This window comes from Enoplosus armatus, chromosome 20 (genome assembly GCF_043641665.1).
Source record: "Enoplosus armatus isolate fEnoArm2 chromosome 20, fEnoArm2.hap1, whole genome shotgun sequence".
Classification (NCBI taxonomy): Eukaryota; Metazoa; Chordata; class Actinopteri; order Centrarchiformes; family Enoplosidae; genus Enoplosus; species Enoplosus armatus.
This window is the reverse complement of record NC_092199.1, coordinates 9,779,159-9,799,643: the sequence shown is the minus strand read 5'-3', so window position 1 is coordinate 9,799,643 and position 20,485 is coordinate 9,779,159. Positions and strand designations below refer to the sequence as shown.

Sequence of the window (20,485 nt, the reverse complement as noted above, 5' to 3'; positions counted from 1 at the left end):
GATATTCTTAAGTTTACATTTTACACTTTCTATGTAATAAACTAGAACATGTGAAATCATGCACGTTTAAAAGAAAAATAATCTTTGTTTCAATCGATATGGAATTGTAATTTTGATCTAAACACTGGCATAAATATTATATATATTACCCTTTTTTTAGGTGCTTTTCCAGGTTGTTGGACATAAAGACAACAGCTTACAGGTTGTTTTTCAAAGCTGACGATAAAGTTGCACAAACCCAACACATTTTCTTGATGCCTGCATTTGATTTTAGAGTGCATTTGTTCACAGATTCACAACGCCCTCTTCACTCAAAGCTCGCCTCAAACTGTCCATCCATGAAGACAAGTTCAAGTACAAAATTGTCAGACAAAGAATCAAAAAATATATAAGTATATAGATGGATTGCATATTAAAATAAATACACCCTCACACAACTCATCAGCGCCTTTTCAGGTAAGAGAACATCAGCCCTTGTTGATTGAGTGTTATCACTCGCTGTAGTCTAGGTTTTGTTAAACACCATTAACACATCCTTCAGATTTCAGTCTGCTGCTCTTGTGTTCAATAATTGAATTCCACAACTCATGCAACTTGAACTGTTAACCAAAAACATAAATCTAACCCCATCCCTCTGACCCCAGTAAGTATAAAGTTACGTGGTTATAGTCCCTGCCTGCCCTCCCGCCCTCCATTCATGGCCTGCCACTGCCAAAACAGCAGCTAAGTGCATTGTGCAACCTACAGCGCTACCAGACTGTGTTGTAACTGACTGCCAATAGGAACACTGTGAACTATTGCTTTGGCATGTATACACCTCACATGCAGCATATGCAGCACATTCAGTACCCTGTTTGACCTATTTATACCCAAGAGTTTGTATCTGTACTTTAGCTTGAATTGGAACATTTGCTTACAGCTTGTGAGCATATCCAACCATACATGTCAGACATGTTTAGATTATTGCTATGTTAAAGGGAAATATATGTTGTCCATGTACATATTGGTTTTCAAATGTTCTTGAAGTTTCAAATACATCACGTCGTCTTCAGAGTCAAACGGCTTCTCTTGCAGTCAGAGTCCCAACATTACTTCTCGGTGATGTTCCTGACTCTTCCCTCCTTGGAGAATAGTTAGGTGGACTGGACCGCAGACCAGACCTGACTACACTAGACTAAAGTAGGCTAGACTGAACCAGATCAGGCCAAACGGGGCTGGACTGGACTGCACCAGAGCAGACAGCACCTAACCAGAGAGAACTACACTGGTGTTGCGCAGACCAGACCAGGCTAGCCTAGTCAAGCCCCAACTAGACTAGTTGTCAGACCAGAATAGGCTAGCATAGCCTAGATTAGTCCTAACCAGACTGCATCAGTCCAGATCCAAGCACCGGGGGAACTTAGCAGATGGTGCAGGTCTTTGACTTCCCTCCGTCGCCTCCACCAGCTAGATAAACACAGAGATAAAAAAGATGTTATGATACAGGATGATTCTCAACATTATATAATATACACAGATCTAGTTTTTTCTTTTTACCTTTCTTGGCTTCTTCTTCTTCCAGTTTCTTCTTCTCATCCTCAATAGCCTTCATCTTTGCGTTGTATACCTCAGCCAGCTCGTTCCAGTGTGACCTGTTGTTGTTCAGACCATCAAACATGGGCTGGATCTCTTTGTGGAACCTGGAGAACTCCTGATAAATGAAAGAAAATAGGTTGAATGTAAGAATATGCTATTCACATTGTGGGATACATTCTTACAAGAAGGAAAACGTTGGTGTTGCAAATACATGTTATGCTTCTTAAACCAAAGTCCACAGGGACGGCCGACACATGTTCATAGTGATGGATGTGTGTGTTCTTGTCCAAATACCATCCTCACAAACTGACAAACAGCTAACTGACATTCCTCCTGGAGCCAGCTGGGTTCAACAGGTTCATCTCTAAACACCCTGTCGTCCGACCTAAGATGGTTGAAGCTACAACACCACCTCTGTAAAGCTAATAATGAGACCATATGAGAAATGATTTAACTCTTATCTCTTAAATAGAAGTCACACTTTAAACTCGGGTCTTAATGACTCAGTTTAGTTACTTTTACAGTTTACATTCGTCGAGCTCATACTCTTTGGAAGTATCAATCGATTAAATTGAACTGGATCCAAACAACTTGTTGACAGAATGTGTTTTTTTATGCCACTTTTTTACACCCCTCTTAGACTGTGGGTGTTTAAATTCCAGCAGTTACAGATGAATAGTTGCAACACAGAAAACAGACCAGACTCCCTTTTTTTGCACAATCCAAATCTGTCTTTTTTCATGATCAATCTTCAAACCATCACCCCCCCCTCCCATTGTTTATAATAATTGTACTCATGGAAAATGGAGGAGCTGTGCAGTGTACAAGCTGTTCATTACCTTGTATACAAATGAGCACACAAAGTCGATGAAACCACACTGCATCTTGGGTAGCTGTTCGGCACAATTTCTGTCCATCATGGGCTGAGGGAGAGACAGAGGAGAGAGTTTCAGATGGAAAACAAGTCCTGAGAAACCTAAAAAACAAATAATGTGAGAGGAAGAGAAGGCACAAGAGCAGAAGAGTATGAGCCTTACAATTGGTTGTTGGTCCAAAACAGATCTCTCCAAATCTCCCTGTTCCCAGAATTCAGCAGCGACCATCAGAGCCACCTGGAGAAGAACAGATAGGCAGAGGAACAAAGAATGATATGGGGAAATAAAAGACAAATATAGGGAGGAAAGGGTTATTTTATCTTGTGAGGATTATTGATAATTCTTTCCAACCTACAGTATTTACATGGACATCATCTCAGGAGGACAGATCTCTTCTGCTAGCTATAAATATGAAACTTGTTTTTGACCTTCTGTAAAGCTTTTAGCATTTTAGCTTTGATACAAGCGGCCTATTGGTCCCAGTTTGTTTAAACTTTATTGTTTAAATTATTGAGCTAGAACCAAACACATTTCAAGCTGAATAACCTGATCAAAGACTGAGGACAGGCATGATAAAATAATGACATAAAACTCATGCGGAACAAACTAAATGAAAAACAAATTTGCTCCTGTGCATTCGGTGTATTCTTTGCTTGTTGTGAGCTTCACTATATATTCCTCAACCAGCTTGTGTGAAGGCTGTGAAGGCCACCCACCTTACTCTGTACCTCCCAGGGTTTGGTGATAGCTGACAAGTCACAACCTGTCATCATCATGGCCCTGGAGGTGAGGGACAGACAGACAGTCAGGGGAGAGAAGACGACACAGTGCTACTGATGCTGATGATTTGCAAGGGTTGAGTGTTGCAAATATATTTAATATAAACTGGGCAGAATCCCCTCAAAAGCTGTATTATCCTCTGGTTGAATAGGTTACATACATGATGATTTCCTTCCTGGTGGGGTTGTTGGAAATGTAGGCAATGGCCTCCTTTTCTTCTGCCATCGGCTCCGTAGCATTCACAATGTTTTGGAACATGGTTCTCTTTCTGTGCCAGGACAAACAGATGAGAGAGGGGACAATCAGACCAGACAAACATTGATCAGTTGCAGCTAAATTTCTGACCAGCATCAGCTATAGTCAGTCTTTCACTAGCATTATTTCATGACTGTCGCTGACTGCGGCGGTAGTACGGTAGCTGCTGCTGCAGTCAGAGTATTTCAGAAGACCTACTTGAAGTAAAGGGCCAGATCAGTGGCGATGATGCAGACGTCAAACAAGTGCTGCACAGTCTCAAACTGACGCTTCTGAAGGTTGCAGAAGATGTTCAGGCTCTGCGAGAGACGACGAGGAGCGGTCAAAATGTGTGTGCCTTTTCTTTAAGCCTGATATTTTAATGTATTGTCCAATAACGTGTCATACCTCTTCAGCCATGAGCGTCTTGCTGTACTCCAAATGGTGCCTCTCCATGATGGAGGAGCCATGAAGTTTAGCCAGAGGAGACGCACTCCTACAGAAAAAAAAGAGACAAAGATAGAAAAATAAATTGACACACGGGTGACAGACATGCAAGTTCCTCCACAATCACATATTTTGACTTGCTTTGTCTGGTAGAGGTTGTTGGTCCCTCTGTGGTCGATGTCGTGGCAGAAAGCAGCAGCCACCATGGCAAAGGCATCTAGATCAGAGTAGTACTTCCTCAGCCTCCCTGTCTGTGGGCAGAAAAGACAAATCATGGATTAGTATGTGCAGGTATATGGGTGTCGGCATAGATTGGGACCACCTATAAAAAAGCATGATCTGTTCTCTCCATGATAAAATGTTACTCCCATTCGTATCCTGTTTTTAGGCAATTTCTATATCAATGTGGACTATATTTTACCTGTACTGGTGCAATTCTCAATTAGCTTTAAGAGGAAATAGAACATGTTATGAGCTATATTGTGTGTAATATTGCGCAGTATGCTTTAGTGTAAAAGTTCTACAAGAAACAGGCTGAGCAGCCTGCAGTTGTGAAGCAGAGATGAAACTACAACAACTGAGATGATACTCCTGTTCATTTGTAAGCTTTGGTGTTGGGGGTTTACTGTTGATGCAGCAGATCTTGAGTGGGCGTTACCTGCAGCAGGCAGAACATGGTGTGGCCTACGTTGAAGCCGTGCCTCCAGTTGTGGTAGGTGATGGCTCTGTAACCCTTCCTCACTGTGTACATCCACCTGGTCAGCGTCTGAGATGGAGAAGGTGGGTGTGATTCAGAGAACAAGATGAGAGAAAAGAACAAAATGTGGGCTTTCAGATGAGCAATGGCCATGACTCAGTTTGATTTACCTGTGTAAAGAGACTAATTAACACATGTACTTCTCCCTTCCCAGCAAATAGACCCATGGCGGATTGCTTGTCACCCCAAAAGATTCAGATAATGCTATAGACATTGCATCCCTAAAGCTCACCGTTTCTGTCCTTTACATATTTTAAAGTACCCACATATCACATGGGTTATATGTTTAATTTAAAAGTTCTTTAATCTAAACAAGACCCACTTTTTCATATGTATTTTAAATAAATGCTAATAAAATTCCAGATTTTCCCTGCAGAAGAAATCAGGACATTCTCCAGATACTGAGGGCCGTTTGCACTACCAGCACCATTAAGAGCATCCTGTTAGGGAAAATCGACAAATCGAAATAAGTGTCTGCCCACATGACTCACCTCTGCGGGAACTTTAAACTTTTCAACAACTCCGAGCTCAAAGAACATGCGAATGCCAGCTTTGATGAGGTCGTGCTCTGAGACTGGGAGGTCACTGAAGGAAAACAGGTACAGATTCTCTCCAGTGACGTTGTCAGCTGGCGGGCAGGTTGCTTTCTGCACAAAAACACATTGCAATTCACTCAGAGGACATCCATGAATCATTCAATACTCAAAAAGGTACAGATGACATACATTTTTTTAAAGGAATTTGACTTGATTTTGATTGAAAAGAAATGAGGTTCTCCACAATCCACTCCCCATATCCTAAATAACGTTGATATTAAATGAATTATGAATATGCAAATTCAGAATCTTATTTATACATGTATTTGGTTTGCCAGTGCCTGTGTTGATAAGCGAGCACTGTAATAATCTTATGCATCACACTGTTTCATTTAATTTCAAGTTTTTTGTCCTGAAGGTTTAAACCAAACATACCAATAGTTTGTACATCTCTTTCTGGTCACAGTCTTCAGGCTCTGCGTCAAATTTCTCTTTGGTGTTCTGGTTAAAAAAGAGAGAACAGTAATTTACAATGCCATTTTACATTCAACCCATGAACATGCTGCCGTCATCTACAGCAATTTACAGCTTGAATTCCTCGATTGTAAACAAAAAGCAGAAATTCTGAAAATATCATGGTATTATATGTTCAAACACTTCAGACAAGCGCTCAAGCAAGCAGTAAACTGTTATGTCATCATCTCAGATATTACTTGTCAAATGGATAAGTGATCCTCCAGACCTTTCATTAGTCCTCTAGTGACTGCTACTGGAGGACTGCTACTCAAAAGGCTATTCACGGTGCATTAACCTTTGACTACTTTTAATTCCTGCTTGAGTGGCCTCTTGATCAAACACTGAGAGCTCAAAGGTAGGTGTCTGGAGAGAAAGTGTGGCGGAAAGTCATGTTGATACTTACCAGGATGGACTGCATCTCATCGTTGGTGCATCTGCTCTGATACATGAGCATCTCCTGGGCGATGTCTTTCCTGTACTCCATGCGGTTCAGCCTGTCATAGGTGTCGCAGTTCAGCACTGACCAACCCAAGAACTGTGTGAGGGCCTGGTATGAACAATGAGAGTAAGAGAACATGAGAGAGGACAGGCTGCCCACCTGTATCACCCTGGTGTATTTCTAATTATTGTTATTACCTCATTAATTTAGCTAATGAATGAACTGGGTGGTAACCAATTCTAGATACTTTTATTCGCTTAACACATGGGTACTACAGCAAACTCCACATCTCAAAGCATTATGAAGTTACTGCTGTTTTAGGACCTTTTCTTCATTAACATGCAGATTTATGCTCCAAAATGCTCCAAAATCAGAACAATCTTTTCCTTTATGGGGGAAACCTGTTGTGCAGATTGTTGACAGATGGATGAAAGCATTTTGTGTGCTAGTTATTGTTTACTTATTGAGTCGTCCCAGTCAACATGTGTGTGAAATCTGGAATTGCCCAATTCGCCCCAAACCTTTTTGGTAAAAAATGTCACCTCTTCATCGTTGTATCCTATTAAACATCTGTGCGGAATTTTGACATAATCACTGCATCAATTCTTGACCAACTGTGAAATATGGTCATCAATTCTTGAGTTCACAAGAATGGGACGGACGTGAGATCACAGTGACCTTTGATCACCAAATTCTAATCAGTTCATCCTTGAGTCCAAGTGGACGTTTGTGCCAAATTTGATGAAATTTCCTCAAGGCATTCCTGAGACATACTGTCTCAACATAATGTCTCTGGCCACGGCGATCGCCAGTGCGGAGGCATTAAAAGAGAGGGAGAAGGCATGGTGCTGACCTCAGTGATCTGTTCATCGTGTTCATCAAAGGGCTTGCCGTCTTTCCTGTTGAAGAAAGTGGCGATGCCCACAATTTCTTCCTTCTTGTTGACAATGGGCAGCGACAAGACGTTCTTGATGACAAAACCTGTTTCATCCACAGCCTCTTTCTGAAAGACATTGAAATAAAATATTCAAAGCATGCAATCACATATATAATATTGCACAGAAAGGGCCTTAATGTGTTTAAGTATATCAGTATATATCGATGCTGATGTGTGTTCTATTGTGTGCATATGTGAAATCAGCTATACAGTGGACACCAAGGTAGCCATACACAATTGTAAAAGTCTCCTCACCTGGAAAGTGAAGAAATCATCTGCAGCCACGTTCATCATGTTGCAAATCTGCAGACAGTCACATTAAAAACATTAAAGACCGGCACTTTACTGTGTAAATGTTACTCATAACTGCTAGTTCTCATCAATCCTTGCAGTAACCTTTAACTAAATAATAATTGTTATAAGTCATGTTTAAATTTACTGCATGGAATTTTTGTTCATTACAATATGGGAAATGATTAAAAACGTGTTGATTACTTGTCATATGTTCAGTGCCATAAATTGACACATAACTGCATCTGTCACTTCATATACAGTTTTCCAACTGATAACCACTGGCTTATTTTCTGGACAAATATTTAAGTGTAGAGTGACTGAATGTGTCCTGCGCTCGTTGTTTCACTACATTCTTATGTTACTACATTACATGTTGTCATGTCTCTGAGCCTATTCCACAGTTCCCCTATATTTTCATTCTTTTATAATTCTTGTGATTCTGATAATGAATTGCCCTGCAGAGAGAGACTTACAAAGCCATTCTCTGCAACGTAGGCGGGTAGTCCGCTAACTAGAGCCCAGTGATCTGCAGGTGGACCACTGAAAAAGTGTGAAAGAGAGAAACATACAGAGTTGTGTGAGCTGGAGTGAGCAATTTATTCCCTGAGAAGCAAGTTAAACAGTACCCAACAGAAACCATACCCAAATAACCCAATAAAACCCACAGAATTGTCTGTATTTTAAATAGGGTGACTCCATTTTTTGGGAGGGGGCTTTATATTTTGTTAATTTGTTAATTTTCTTACAAAAACTGCTTCAATTGTTTGATCCCAAGTCACTGAAAAGGTTTGTTCTGTCTTTATGCTGTATTTTGAAATGTATCGTATTGGTTTGAGTGGATAGTATCTAATGCTGCTCACGGTATGACTTTGATTTCTTCTTTGGCTTCCAGGAGGTAGTCAATGATCTTGTAAAAGATGACTTCCTGTATAAAAAGCAGAAGTCTTTTAGAAATTCTCGATCATCTTCAAACTACGTTAGCGAATATATAAATCGAAGAAGGTAGGATTACTGAATTAATGCGTAGAAAAACGCATTTGTTACCCTGCCATCTGGTGTTTTTGGTCCCTTATAGGGTTCCACGTCTCCCAGTTTCACCGGCCATTCATCATAGAATTCCTGCAGGAAAAAACACACAGAATAATAGTTTTATGTTATTCATGCCTGTAGCCATGAATGCTATCTATTCAATTCTGTCTGTAAGATTGAACAAATTCTGCAAGACCAACCTTCTCTTTGGTCATGTCCAACAGACCCACTGAGTATCGTTCACATAGTAGATAGGTCCGTACAGTGTAGAGCGCTTTGTGAAACTGTCTCTCAATGTCTGTCAACTCCTCAAACACTTTACTGGCCGACCAGAGCAGCACCTGTAAGTGAAAGAACGGCAATGACTGCATGTAATTAAATGTTTAGCTATGGCACATAGCATGAGCTCTGTTCATCACAAGATTACAAATCCACTCTCACCCACTTTCCTGACTCAAAGGACACTTAGAGCATTTATTAATCAAACAGCAGCAGTTCAGTTTACCTGACTCCTTCTGGACTCCACATTGAACATATAGGACGTGTAGTGCTGCAGGGAGATGACTTGAGCAAAGTTCATGTACTTGTGGAAGAGCTAAGGACCAAATCAGATTAGAGGTTTCATTAATACACAACAGCAGATTTAAGTAAGTTTATTAAGTAAGGTACAGCTTGGCTACATTTAGCTACTTACATTTAACAGATAAATATTGACTTAAACAAAACTTCATATGGTCTTTATATGGTCTTTTAAGTCCAAGTTTGGCTAATCTTTACACAGATTACACAGATTTTGAACATGGATTTGCATAGATATACAATACATTTGTAATGATCAAGTAAACATGAGATGCAAGATTTTCATTCAATAGAGAACACAAAGAATGCAGAGATATCAGATATTATAATGCATCTTAGCCCTTAAAGCATTTGCCCTATGCATCATTTCAGCCAATCCCCTCCTTAGATGTCTTTACTCTCTTTTTCAGTTCCTGTGAATCACCAGTATAACTGAGAATCAGCCTCAATAACATCATTTCCATCTAACCCAGTTCAATCTTCATGGAATTGTGCCTCAGTGTGAGTTTGTGGCTTCTGAATAATAAGAGACAGTAGTGAATGTTCTCTGATATAGACCACAGAGAAAACATATTTCAAATTAAATCATCATGCCTTTATTCAAGTTTGAAAACTCATTCAATGCAACCCCATTAAGTCAGTCAGGTCTGATTGGCTCCCACTGACATAATGGGAGTGTTTTGCACCCTACTGGTGAGATGTAATTACAGCAACAATCTTTATTTAGTTGAAAATTTCAAATGGCAGAGCACAGGATGCTTTTTAAAGTAGCAACTATGAATTTGATTAATAGAGAATTCCTGCAAAATAGGGTGTATTTTAGATGTTACTTCTTAAGACAAAGACGACCTGACAATGATACTATAATGATCAAATTTAGGTTAAATTTATGAAGCAGTGAGTGTCAGCCGTGCGCCAGTGTCCCAAACACAACCCGGTTCCAGCTCACCCAGTAAACCACTACAGATAAGAATGAATGTACATGTTTAAGTGTGTATTCTTACCGCCTCATCCTCTGCAGTGAAATGATCAGCTCCTATTTTGTTCAGTGCCATGACGACTCCAAGGCACTCTTTTTCAGCCATTACAGGGAAAGTGAGCGTGCATTTAGTCTTGTATCCAGTCTGTTTGTCCACAAAGTCACAGAACTTTTTATTCTGTATCGAGAGAAAGAGAAAACTTCATATGAGGTTTGATCGAATCCAAAGGTGGATATAAAACACATTCACATTGACACTGTTCATTTCATTCTACGCAGTTCAATGTTGTTTTCATATGCTCATTAACTGCCTGTCAGATTGAGAGATTCATATTTATAATGTATCTAACATTGACTTTTTTCAAATAGAGAGCAGCATGCTGCCTGGTCTTACTTTTAAATAAACTATGATTTGTTGTTTAGTCAGTAATCAATATTCTATTATTGGCTACACTTGCTGCATTCACATTTGTCAAAGGACAAGATGGGTCAGTATCATATTCTTCAGCTGACCTCAACTGATGTCTTACAGGGATGGTAGGCATGGACACATGACAATAATCCTGAGAAATATTTGATATCTGCTGAGTTTTTGTAAAACTTGTAAGACCAAAACTGATGCTTGTGATAAAAATGAGTAATAGCAATATATCAAATTATATAATTCAAAATACAACCCTTTTCACCCCCTACATCAATATCAATAATTGAAATTTCTCTGCAGTTACTAACTCTTCACTTATTCAAAGCAACAATAGCAAGAACCTTCACCATGTATCCACAAAATAAAATGGAGAAATGTGTTTTCAATATTTTTCTCCATTTTTTCAGGTTCACAGTGAATAGAAACAAGTCTGGTGGTAATTTATAAATCTGACACTGCGCAACACTTCCAAAGACACACTGGCTACTACTTTAGAAACAATGATCTGAGTTTACAGTCCAGCAAATGACCTTCAGCACACATGAAAGTTTATAAAATAATGAATGAAAGTAATTTCCACCAAGCCTATAGAGATCATCTTCACTAATGCGTTTGCAGAAACAAAGAAACTCTATTTATAATTTTTGACAGCTTCAGAGTCACGCACACACAACTTTCTAGAAGAGCGCGCGCACTACAGAGCGCGGGTACTTCATTACTTCTCACCGCTGAGACGTCAGGAATGTTTTGTGGCTTTTTGGACTGTGCGGTGAAACCCACAATACCCATATCGAGAGGGAACACTATTTCACCCTGCGGATGGACCACGTTTGCCTCGTATTTGGATGTTGGAGTCACGTCAAAGAGGCAGGTGGCGAGCTCGGGTATTCCGTTCCTGGCCCGGCAAAAGTAAAAGCTGACCCTGTCGGCCTGTAAGATGAGGGCGACTCTCTGCAACACTTTGTGAAGGGACTGCTCCATGTTTCCCTGTTTCTGCAACTCCTGGACCAGCTCGAAGATGATGGCGGCCTCTTGAACAGAGTTAACATCCTTGAAGGAAGCGGTGTCTTTGACGTCGACAGGTGCAGAAAAGGCGGCGGACAGGGCTTCCGCGCGCACCTTCTTATCAAAGTATTCTTTGGCGAACTGCGGGTTGTTCTCCAGGTATTTCTCCACGCTATCCTTGTCTGCCATGTTGAACTCGAGTAGTTTTGTATTCCCGTCCTCTTTTCACAAACGCATCACCTGCAGGGATATGTGAAGATGGAGAGGGGAGCTGTGCTGTGGCCTACGCGGTTGGATGGCTCAGTGGCATCCGTTTGCTCGGACGTGCATTCTCCTCCACGGTCCCCGAGGGAGTCACTAACGCGTCCCGTGTCCGCCGACAGACAGAACAGGACCGCGCGCAGCTTAGAGGCTGAAAGGATCAAAGTGGCCGCTAATTAATGTGACGTCATGACATTAAAACCCCTGCTCTAAGCGTCCTTAACCCGCAAATCCCAACGCTGATCATTTTATATCGGGCAATCCTCCCCATCTTAAGGAGAACGCAGGAGAGAGTGAGACTGTTGTCAGGTCGAATGCCAGGTTGGGTGCATGGGCTACACCGGGGAAGGATGTGATGAGGACGCTGGTGACGTGATGAAGAGCGGTAAAGACCGAAGACAAGCAGCTGGTCTACCTCATTGCTTCAGGTGCTTTTCACAGGTTCCCTTATCCCCATACATGAAACTACAAGCCCCTGGCTGCTGAGTTGGAGCTGTGGAGGCTCAAGTGCCTTGCTAAAGAGCACCTCAACATCCACTGGATAGAGTTGCTCCATGCACAGGTCTTCTGGAAGCCAGTTACTGGGATCACACCAGTAGCCTACTGTTCCAATCCAACATTTAATGTGTCATCCCTGTTCACTTATTAATTAAACATTTCGAGCACATGATATCAGCTTCCCTTGCCTCAAATAACCGCCTAGTGAGCCAACCCTGCATTAGGTATTACCTCCGCTCTATCCTGGTTGTTGTTGCTATGGCGGTGGAAGTACCTAAATAGTGTCAGCCACTGGCAGTGATCGTGTTCAGAGCCATAATGGTGGCTCTAAATGTGTGAGCAGCCTACCTGTGTGCTCTAATTAAATCACCATCATCATGAAGGTATCAGTCCCAGAACTGGAAATTGGCCAATTAGTGAGACTTGGATGTCTGAGAACAAGGCCCTAAACAAAGATGGCTGGCTATTATTAACTGAGAGCACTGTCTGGTTAGCTGCTGGCAGGTTGGCAAGACCAGGAGTTCCCCACTATTTTTTTCGCTGTGGGGATTAAGGCAAGCTTATCAAGGGAGAACTACAAAAAGTGGGTGTGTGGGTGTGTGGATGGAAATAAATTAGAGCAGCTGGTTTCACAGTGGGAGAAACTGGTTGAGTGTAACGATGAATATGACGAATAATTCAATATTTCTGATTGCCAATTATGGTATTTTCTTTTCTAATCAGAATCAGAATCAGAAACTGTTTATTGCCAAGTAACATACATTACAAGGAATTTGCTGTGGTCTGGAGGTGCTATTGTTTTGATAACAAATAAGTAGAATATAAAAGCTAAAATAAGAATAAGAATAAAAATAAAAATAAGATAAGATAAATAACAACAGTGCAGTGACCAGAATAAAGTAAAGTGTCCAGATAAAGTGTCCAGTAGGGGGTGAGTGCGTTAATGTAACGCAGTGGGGACAGGGGTGATGTACGTTAATATAACGTATACCTTGTGTTTGTGTTTTCTGGGGGGGGGGTCAGTGAGAGTTTGTCAGGTTGACTGCAGAGGGGAAGAAACTGTTTTTGTGGCGGGAGGTTTTGGTCCTGATGGACCGCAGCCTCCTGGGGGTCGAACAGATGGTGTCCGGGGTGGGAGGGGTCGGCAGCGATCTTCCCTGCTCTCCTCAGGGTCCTGGAGGAGTACAGGTCCTGAAGAGATGGGAGGTTGCAGCCGATCACCCTCTCTGCAGAGCGGATGATACGCTGCAGTCTGCGTCTGTCCTTGGTGGAGGCAGCAGCGTACCAGACGGTGATGGAGGAGGTGAGGATGGACTCAATGATGGCGGTGTAGAAGTGAACCAGCATTTTTTGTGGCAGGTTAAACTTCCTCAGCTGCCTCAGGAAGTACATCCTCTGTTGGGCTTTCTTGATGAGGGAGCTGATGTTCAGCTCCCACCGGAGGTCCTGGCTGATGATGGAGCCCAGGAAACGGAAGGACTCCACAGTGTCCACTGGAGAGTCACACAGGGTGATGGGGGCGGGTGGGGCTGCGCTCTTCCTAAAGTCAACAACCATCTCCACTGTCTTTGAAGCGTTAAGCTCCAGGTTGTTGCTGTTGCACCAGGTCACCAGGTGGTCAATCTCCCACCTGTAGGCAGACTCATCCTCTCCAGAGATGAGTCCGATGAGGGTGGTGTCGTCCGCGAACTTCAGGAGCTTGAAGGACTGGTGACTGGAGGTGCAGCTGTTGGTGTACAGGGAGAAGAGTAGAGGTGAAAGAACGCAGCCTTGAGGGGAGCCGGTGCTGATCGTCCGCGAATCTGAGACGTGTTTCCCCAGCTTCACGTGCTGCTTCCTGTCAGACAGGAAATCTGTGATCCACCTGCAGGTGGGGTCAGGCACGTTCAGCTGGGAGAGCTTGTCCTGAAGAAGAGCCGGGACGATCGTGTTGAAGGCAGAGCTGAAGTCCACAAACAGGATCCTGGCATAGGATCCTGCGGAGTCCAGGTGCTGGAGGATGAAGTGTAGAGCCAGGTTGACGGCGTCGTCTACAGACCTGTTGGCTCTGTAGGCGAACTGCAGGGGGTCCAGCAGAGAGTCTGTGATGGATTTGAGGTGGGACAGGACCAGGCGTTCAAATGATTTCATGACCACAGAGGTCAGGGCGACGGGTCTGTAGTCATTTAATCCTGTGGGCCCTGGTTTTTTGGGGACAGGGATGATGGTGGAGGCCTTGAAGCAGGCTGGCACGTGGCATGTCTCCAGTGAGGTGTTGAAGATGTCCGTGAACACCGGAGACAGCTGATCGGCGCAGCGCTTCAGGCAGGATGGAGAGATGGAGTCTGGTCCAGCAGCTTTACGCGGGTTTTGTCTCTTGAAGAGTCTGTTCACATCTCTTTCAAGGACAGACAGAGGTGTCGATGCTGGAGGAGTGGGGGGCGCTGTGGGGGGCAGCTGTGGTGGTAGGAGGTGTGAGAGTTCAGCCCCAGGTGTGATGAGGGGGTTGGGGCTGTTGGGCTGGAGCTGGTGGGTGATGGTGTGGGGGATGGTGTCAGGACTGTCCCATTGACTTTCAAAGCGACAGTAGAAGTCGTTGAGGCTGTTGGCGAGGCGTCGGTCGTTAGCAGAGTTGGGGGCTCTTGGCTTGTAGTTGGTGATCTGCCTGAGCCCCCTCCACACAGAAGCAGAGTCGTTGGAGGAGAACTGGTCTTGTAGTCTCTCTGAGTACAGTCGTTTAGCTTCCCTCACCGCCTTGCTAAACTTGTACTTGGCTTCCTTAAACTCTGCTCTGTTGCCACTCTTAAACGCCTCTTCCTTTTCCAACCTCAGCTGTCGCAGTCTTGCTGTGAACCAGGGTTTGTCGTTGTTGTAACTCACCCTGGTCCGAGTTGGTACGCAGCAGTCCTCACAGAAGCTGATATATGAAGTCACAGCCTCTGTGTACTGTGTAACTGAATGGAATCAATTTTGTCTTTTTTAAGTATTTTTCCTGATTGTGTTCATTTTTAACAACTAAAATAAAAAGATTTTTAGTTCATTTTGTGTGTTTTTGAGTATTAAATTGAGACTATGTAACTTTTACTGAACAGCAGCTGCTGTGGCCACAAGTAGTAATTACAGGATGACAGCGCATTGGATTTCTCTGCTTTTCCCAAGATTCAGTTAAGTCAGTTGCTTTAAAGATACCGTCATTTGGCGACCTGACTGACAGCAAGATGCAGAAAACAGTCAACAAACTGACTCAATAATGTCCCACAGAATTTCTAAAGTTTGCTAGCATTAGCTAACATTAGCCACCATAGGCCAGACCACTCAAGGCTGTATCACCAAAACATGAGTGCATTGTACTGAGCACTTTCTTTTATAGCTTATGAATTCAACTTTTCATTTGCAAGAGGAACAGTGTGATATTTTGTCTTGCGTAGTTGCATAGCATCGCTTTAGATGATGGATGAAAATTTCCCAAGTGATGTAATTTACTTGGTCGAGGCTCCACACTGTGTAATCTATCAAGTAATTTAGAGTTTATAAACTACACTGGTACAATCTACTTCCATCCAATACAATCACCCTGCAACAACTATCTTTGTAAAGCGTGTTGATTCAACTCTTTTGTACTTAAGATTGGATGTAGTGGTGATATCTGATTTGATTGCATTATATTTAAGTGGGTTGACAAAACACTCAGTTCCCCCAAGTTTCTACACAAGCCCCAAAGCTCAGATGGAAGCAGTGTCTTTAACAATGAAGTATTTTCCCCAAACCTCAATTTTGTAAGGGATCATTTGAGGTTTGAGTTACTTAAGTTTCACACCCCCTTAAAACAAGAAACTGAGTCCTGCTTTAAGCATTACCATTTACCACTATACTGCCCAAAATATTAAATGCATACAGGAACCTGGCAGTGTATCGTTTCTTGGCCAATCTTCACGATTATGAAATGTTACACAGCCTCTGGCCAAATTCCAGCCGCTATTATTTCTGCTGAAAATGAGTGATTGCGCTGTTTTCGACTGGCCGGGGCTGTGGTTATGCAAGCTGCAGATGTTTGGCTGTGCTGTGCTCTTTTATTTAACCAAGTCCTCAGAGCACCCGTTACATGATCTCAGTGTAAATCAGCAGCATCAATGTATAGAATTCTGCCACAGTAGATTTAAGTCAGATGAAACGCAGACCTGTGTTAGAGAGTAGTTTAGGTATTTCTCTTCACTTGCTTGTACTGTGAATGATGTACATTTGAACTGTGCAAACCTGGAATAGCAGAATAAAACAAGTCAGAAAACTGACACACACTGTTTGAACGTGGTCTTGGAAAAACATGTTTTTTAAATAGGAAAAAAGAGGTTCTTGTATATATAATGGGAATCTGTACTTAACTCTCTTTAGTGCTATAAACATTTTCACAAAATACACAATTGATCCCTGAGTGATCCCTTAAATGACGACAATGCTTTGGAAGCAAAGACGGTAGGATCGATTTCATTGATGTGGATTAGTCACAGATTTGTAACATAAAGGAGCATTCTTGGCCGATAAACGTGTTTCTGTTGATTCCTGTTTTTGATGATTTAAAAGCTCTCTTGGACGTGTACAGGAGCATTTGCAGCTATCTCACACATTATCCCATCATCAGTGACTGGTGTTTGAAACTGCAGACTTTGTGCTTGGAAAAGATGTGATTATCTCTCTTTCACATTGATTATTTTCTGTTGTGAGTGGACTTGAGCACTCTGTCTACCATTTATACAAACACAGTGCTGGGAGTTACAAAGGACTCCCATGACAGAATAATCAAGTCAACAGCTGATGTAATAATGTGGATGCTGCTGGGAAGCATGCACACCTATGGTTGCATTTTTTTGATAAACAAGAAATAAGAAAGGGCTGAAACGTGCATTTAGTGCAGTCCAGTTTTTCCACACAAACAAGGCTGTAACTTCTTGCAAAAATCAGTCCGCCCTAAATGACAAAGGGTACAAATCACTATCTTGTTTTCTCAGAGTGTGTGCCTATGGTGTGTGTGTCAAAGTGTCAAAAATGTGTGTTTGTATCTACACATGCATTGTATAGCATATTCCAGATGGTCCTCTTGGCGTTGCTGGTGGTTTCTTTCATAAGACCAGGAAAGCAAGTTTTTTTGGGTGGGTACAGAGGAGTGGTTGGCCAAATGTGCAGAGCACACAAATCAAAAGGACTGCAGTTATGTAAACTTTTGTCCAATGGAAGGCAAGCTAGCCATGGGGGGAACAGGGGAGGGTCAGACCTCCAGAAGTCATTATGCAACACGAGCCAACTGTATTTAAGGCCACATCTTGCCAGAAAAACCAGAGGATCTCTGTGAGCTGTCCTTGGTAACCAGGTATGCATTGACACTGGAGTTGTGTTTTTACTGAGTGAACGATTGGTGCTATTTTCAAACACATTTTTATTTAAATCATTTCATCAAATCATTTGTAGCACACAGGAAAATATTTTGTGGAATATCCTTACACTTGAGGACTTGAACTGGCTGTGTGGCTGACAAATGTCTGTCCTCTCTGTCGCTGTGTCTTTCTTTCTTTCGTATTTTTCCCTTCCTCTGAAGTAGAATGCTGCGGTACGTTGTGGCCCTCTGCCTCCTGGCTTTGTCCTGGGCACAGGACTGCCAAGTGGCCAACTTCCAGGTCATGCAGAACTTTGACAGGAACAGGGTGAGTTGGAAGTTTAAAGAGATTTACTAAGTTCTACGGTCATATTCATATCTGCTTTGTAGTATTATCCTCAGACTTTTTTGGTTAGAGATAGATAGGAATATCTCTTCTGTTTAAAGGACTTGTATCCCCGCTTTCACTTGGAATATTTTGCGCCTTAACTTTTGATGAAAAACTCTGAAGCGTGAAGTGGACTTACATGTGGGTTTCTTTCTCTCAGTATGCAGGGACATGGTATGCCGTAGCAAAGAAGGACCCAGAGGGTTTGTTCTTAATTGACAACGTTGTGGCCCAGTTTAATATCGAAGAAGATGGCAAAATGACTGCCACTGCTAAGGGCAGAGTCATCATCCTCAAGTGAGTTCTGTTCCTTACTCTGAAGGCTCACCTTTCCCTCACTTGAACTGTGAATGTGTGCAACGTACTACATGTTCTATGCTTAAATCAGTAAGCTGTCTTTCCGCTTAATCGCCTCCATTTTGTCTCATATCTTTTTGTAATGTTCTCCTCTCTCTTTGACCTCCAGCAATTGGGAAATGTGTGCTGACATGTTCGCCACCTTTGAGGAAAGCCCTGACCCTGCCAAGTTCAGGATGAAGTACTGGGGAGTTGCATCCTACCTGCAGACTGGAAGTAAGTTGTGGGACATTTACATCTGAACACTAATAGGACCTAACTTGAATTTCAACAACAAATTCATGGCAACTAATGTATGACCAGACGCCTTATTAGAATAAGCCTTTGACATTGTCTGCTGAGAGTCTCTGACATTGTATAACAAAAGGGATCGTTGACCCCCAGGCAACTGTTGATTTAATTTAATCATCAACTGCAGCTCTTGCAGCAGAGGGTCACTCTGTGTCCTGGAAAATGAATCGGACCAAATGCTTTCAAGGAAGGGCTCCAAATGTCATTGAATTAATCACATTAAGTATAGTTGTTTATTAATTGTACTTTGATAAAATGTGAGCCTGAGTCACAATTTTAGATATGGCATGCAACTTCTAAAATATAACTATGATCTGTGTTGATGTAATTTAACTTAAAAACAGTTTGGTTCAGCACTAAGTAAAACCTTATTATGTTAAAGGCAAATGTACCTCAATTTGAACTGAAACAGCAGCATTTGTCTGGTGATCTGCTGCCATATACATACAGCAAAACAACTCTGAGACATGAAGTACTTAAAAATTGTAAAAAGGTAAAAATCTACCTAATCAAACCTTTGTCTCCTCCCCTCCCTGCTTGCAGATGATGACCACTGGGTGATCGACACTGACTACGATAACTACGCCATCCACTACTCCTGCAGGCTACAAGACTCTGATGGCACTTGCCTAGACAGCTACTCCTTCATATTCTCTCGTCACCCGGGCGGTCTGAGGCCACAGGACCAGCCCCTCGTCCACCAGAAGAAGATGGACCTCTGCCTGCTGGGCAAATACAGACGCGTTGCACACACAGGTGAGTTCAACTAATTGCTCATTTGTTTGTGCAGTGATTTATTGATCTATTTTTGAGTCTGTGTCAATCAATAACGTCAGAGACCAAGTGAATGATTGACTTAACTAAGTTGAGTAAGTCCTCATGATCACTGTCTAGCTTGATTAACTGATAAGATGGACATTAATCAGAAATCACTTTATTAGTAAAAAAGCCTTAATATCTAAAGTTTTGCATGTGTGAGGTAATCACATGTTTGTGTTTTCATGCTTGTCTGGTATTTTGTGGTAAGCAAAATGTTTTTTTTCCCCTGCAGGCTTCTGCGAGAGCGACGGATCTGTTGACACAACTTCTTTTTGAAGCACCCCCCCTCTGGGACTGCGTGCCCCTCTGCTGGTCTTGGGCTGAATCCCACTGGAGTCCTCTCTCCTCTGCTGTCAAAAGAGAAAGTAGCCCATTCTTCTTCAAAAAATAAAAAATAAACTAAAAATGGCCAACTATAAACTGTCACACTCACAAGACAATACTGTGAATAGAAAGGAAAAGTGACTGTTTACGCTTTCCCAAATGATCCCATTAGTAAAGGAGATTCTGGGCCTTTTCACATTTTATCCTCAACATCTTTCGCATGTTGTTTTCTTTCGTAGAAGAACTTCTGAGTAGTGTTGAACAACCTTCCTCATGAAACCAGTGGAACTTGCTCTCGAGACATACCAGATCACTGAAAAACAACTTTTGGAGCTTTTCAGGCCAATGTGACAAATAATCCGCTGTGAAAATCTCTTTTAAGTGAAGCTGAAGCTCTCAGCATTACTGCAGCTCTGGAGTATAACCACCATGTTTACTAAAAAAAACACAGGTTCACAAGTCACTGGCTTTTACACTGAAGGACGCACAGTATCCTGTAACACAAAGTAGATGTTGTTGATAAACCTAAATACATACATATTCAGTCATGTCCTATATGGGCACAGTAGCTTGGCTGTGTCTTGATTGTATTGTACTTTTTGATCCAGTTTTTGAAATAAAACATTCATACCGTGATGGCTAATTCAATTTTTCATTGCCTTGAAATAGGCATCTGTATTACTGGAAATAATGAATTCATGTTGTTTGCCTTGGGATTCAGTCAATCAAAATACACCAAAATCCAAGCATATGTAGCATTGTGTTTTAATTTCTTTTAACATTATACCTGCTAAACA

General features: G+C 42.0%; 2 protein-coding genes across 2 annotated transcripts; one reads left to right on the top strand and one right to left on the bottom strand.

Moving 5' to 3' along the window:
* Positions 1-1,399: 1,399 nt before the first annotated feature.
* pde6c (phosphodiesterase 6C, cGMP-specific, cone, alpha prime) lies at positions 1,400-11,595 on the bottom strand. Its single transcript, XM_070926784.1, has 22 exons — positions 11,128-11,595; positions 10,003-10,155; positions 8,925-9,014; positions 8,620-8,760; positions 8,435-8,509; positions 8,251-8,315; positions 7,864-7,930; positions 7,352-7,399; positions 7,013-7,162; positions 6,124-6,267; positions 5,640-5,705; positions 5,160-5,315; positions 4,570-4,677; positions 4,053-4,162; positions 3,873-3,960; positions 3,684-3,784; positions 3,391-3,498; positions 3,167-3,230; positions 2,613-2,687; positions 2,415-2,498; positions 1,537-1,690; positions 1,400-1,446 (listed from the first exon to the last, which is right to left on the bottom strand). Exons 1-22 carry the CDS (start codon positions 11,593-11,595, stop codon positions 1,400-1,402), a joined length of 2,562 nt encoding a protein of 853 aa, XP_070782885.1.
* A 6,140-nt stretch (positions 11,596-17,735) lies between these two features.
* Positions 17,736-20,316, top strand: rbp4 (retinol binding protein 4, plasma). Its single transcript, XM_070926877.1, has 5 exons — positions 17,736-17,837; positions 18,058-18,194; positions 18,364-18,470; positions 19,089-19,301; positions 19,597-20,316. Exons 1-5 carry the CDS (start codon positions 17,736-17,738, stop codon positions 19,638-19,640), a joined length of 603 nt encoding a protein of 200 aa, XP_070782978.1. The 3' UTR covers positions 19,641-20,316.
* Positions 20,317-20,485: the final 169 nt, after the last annotated feature.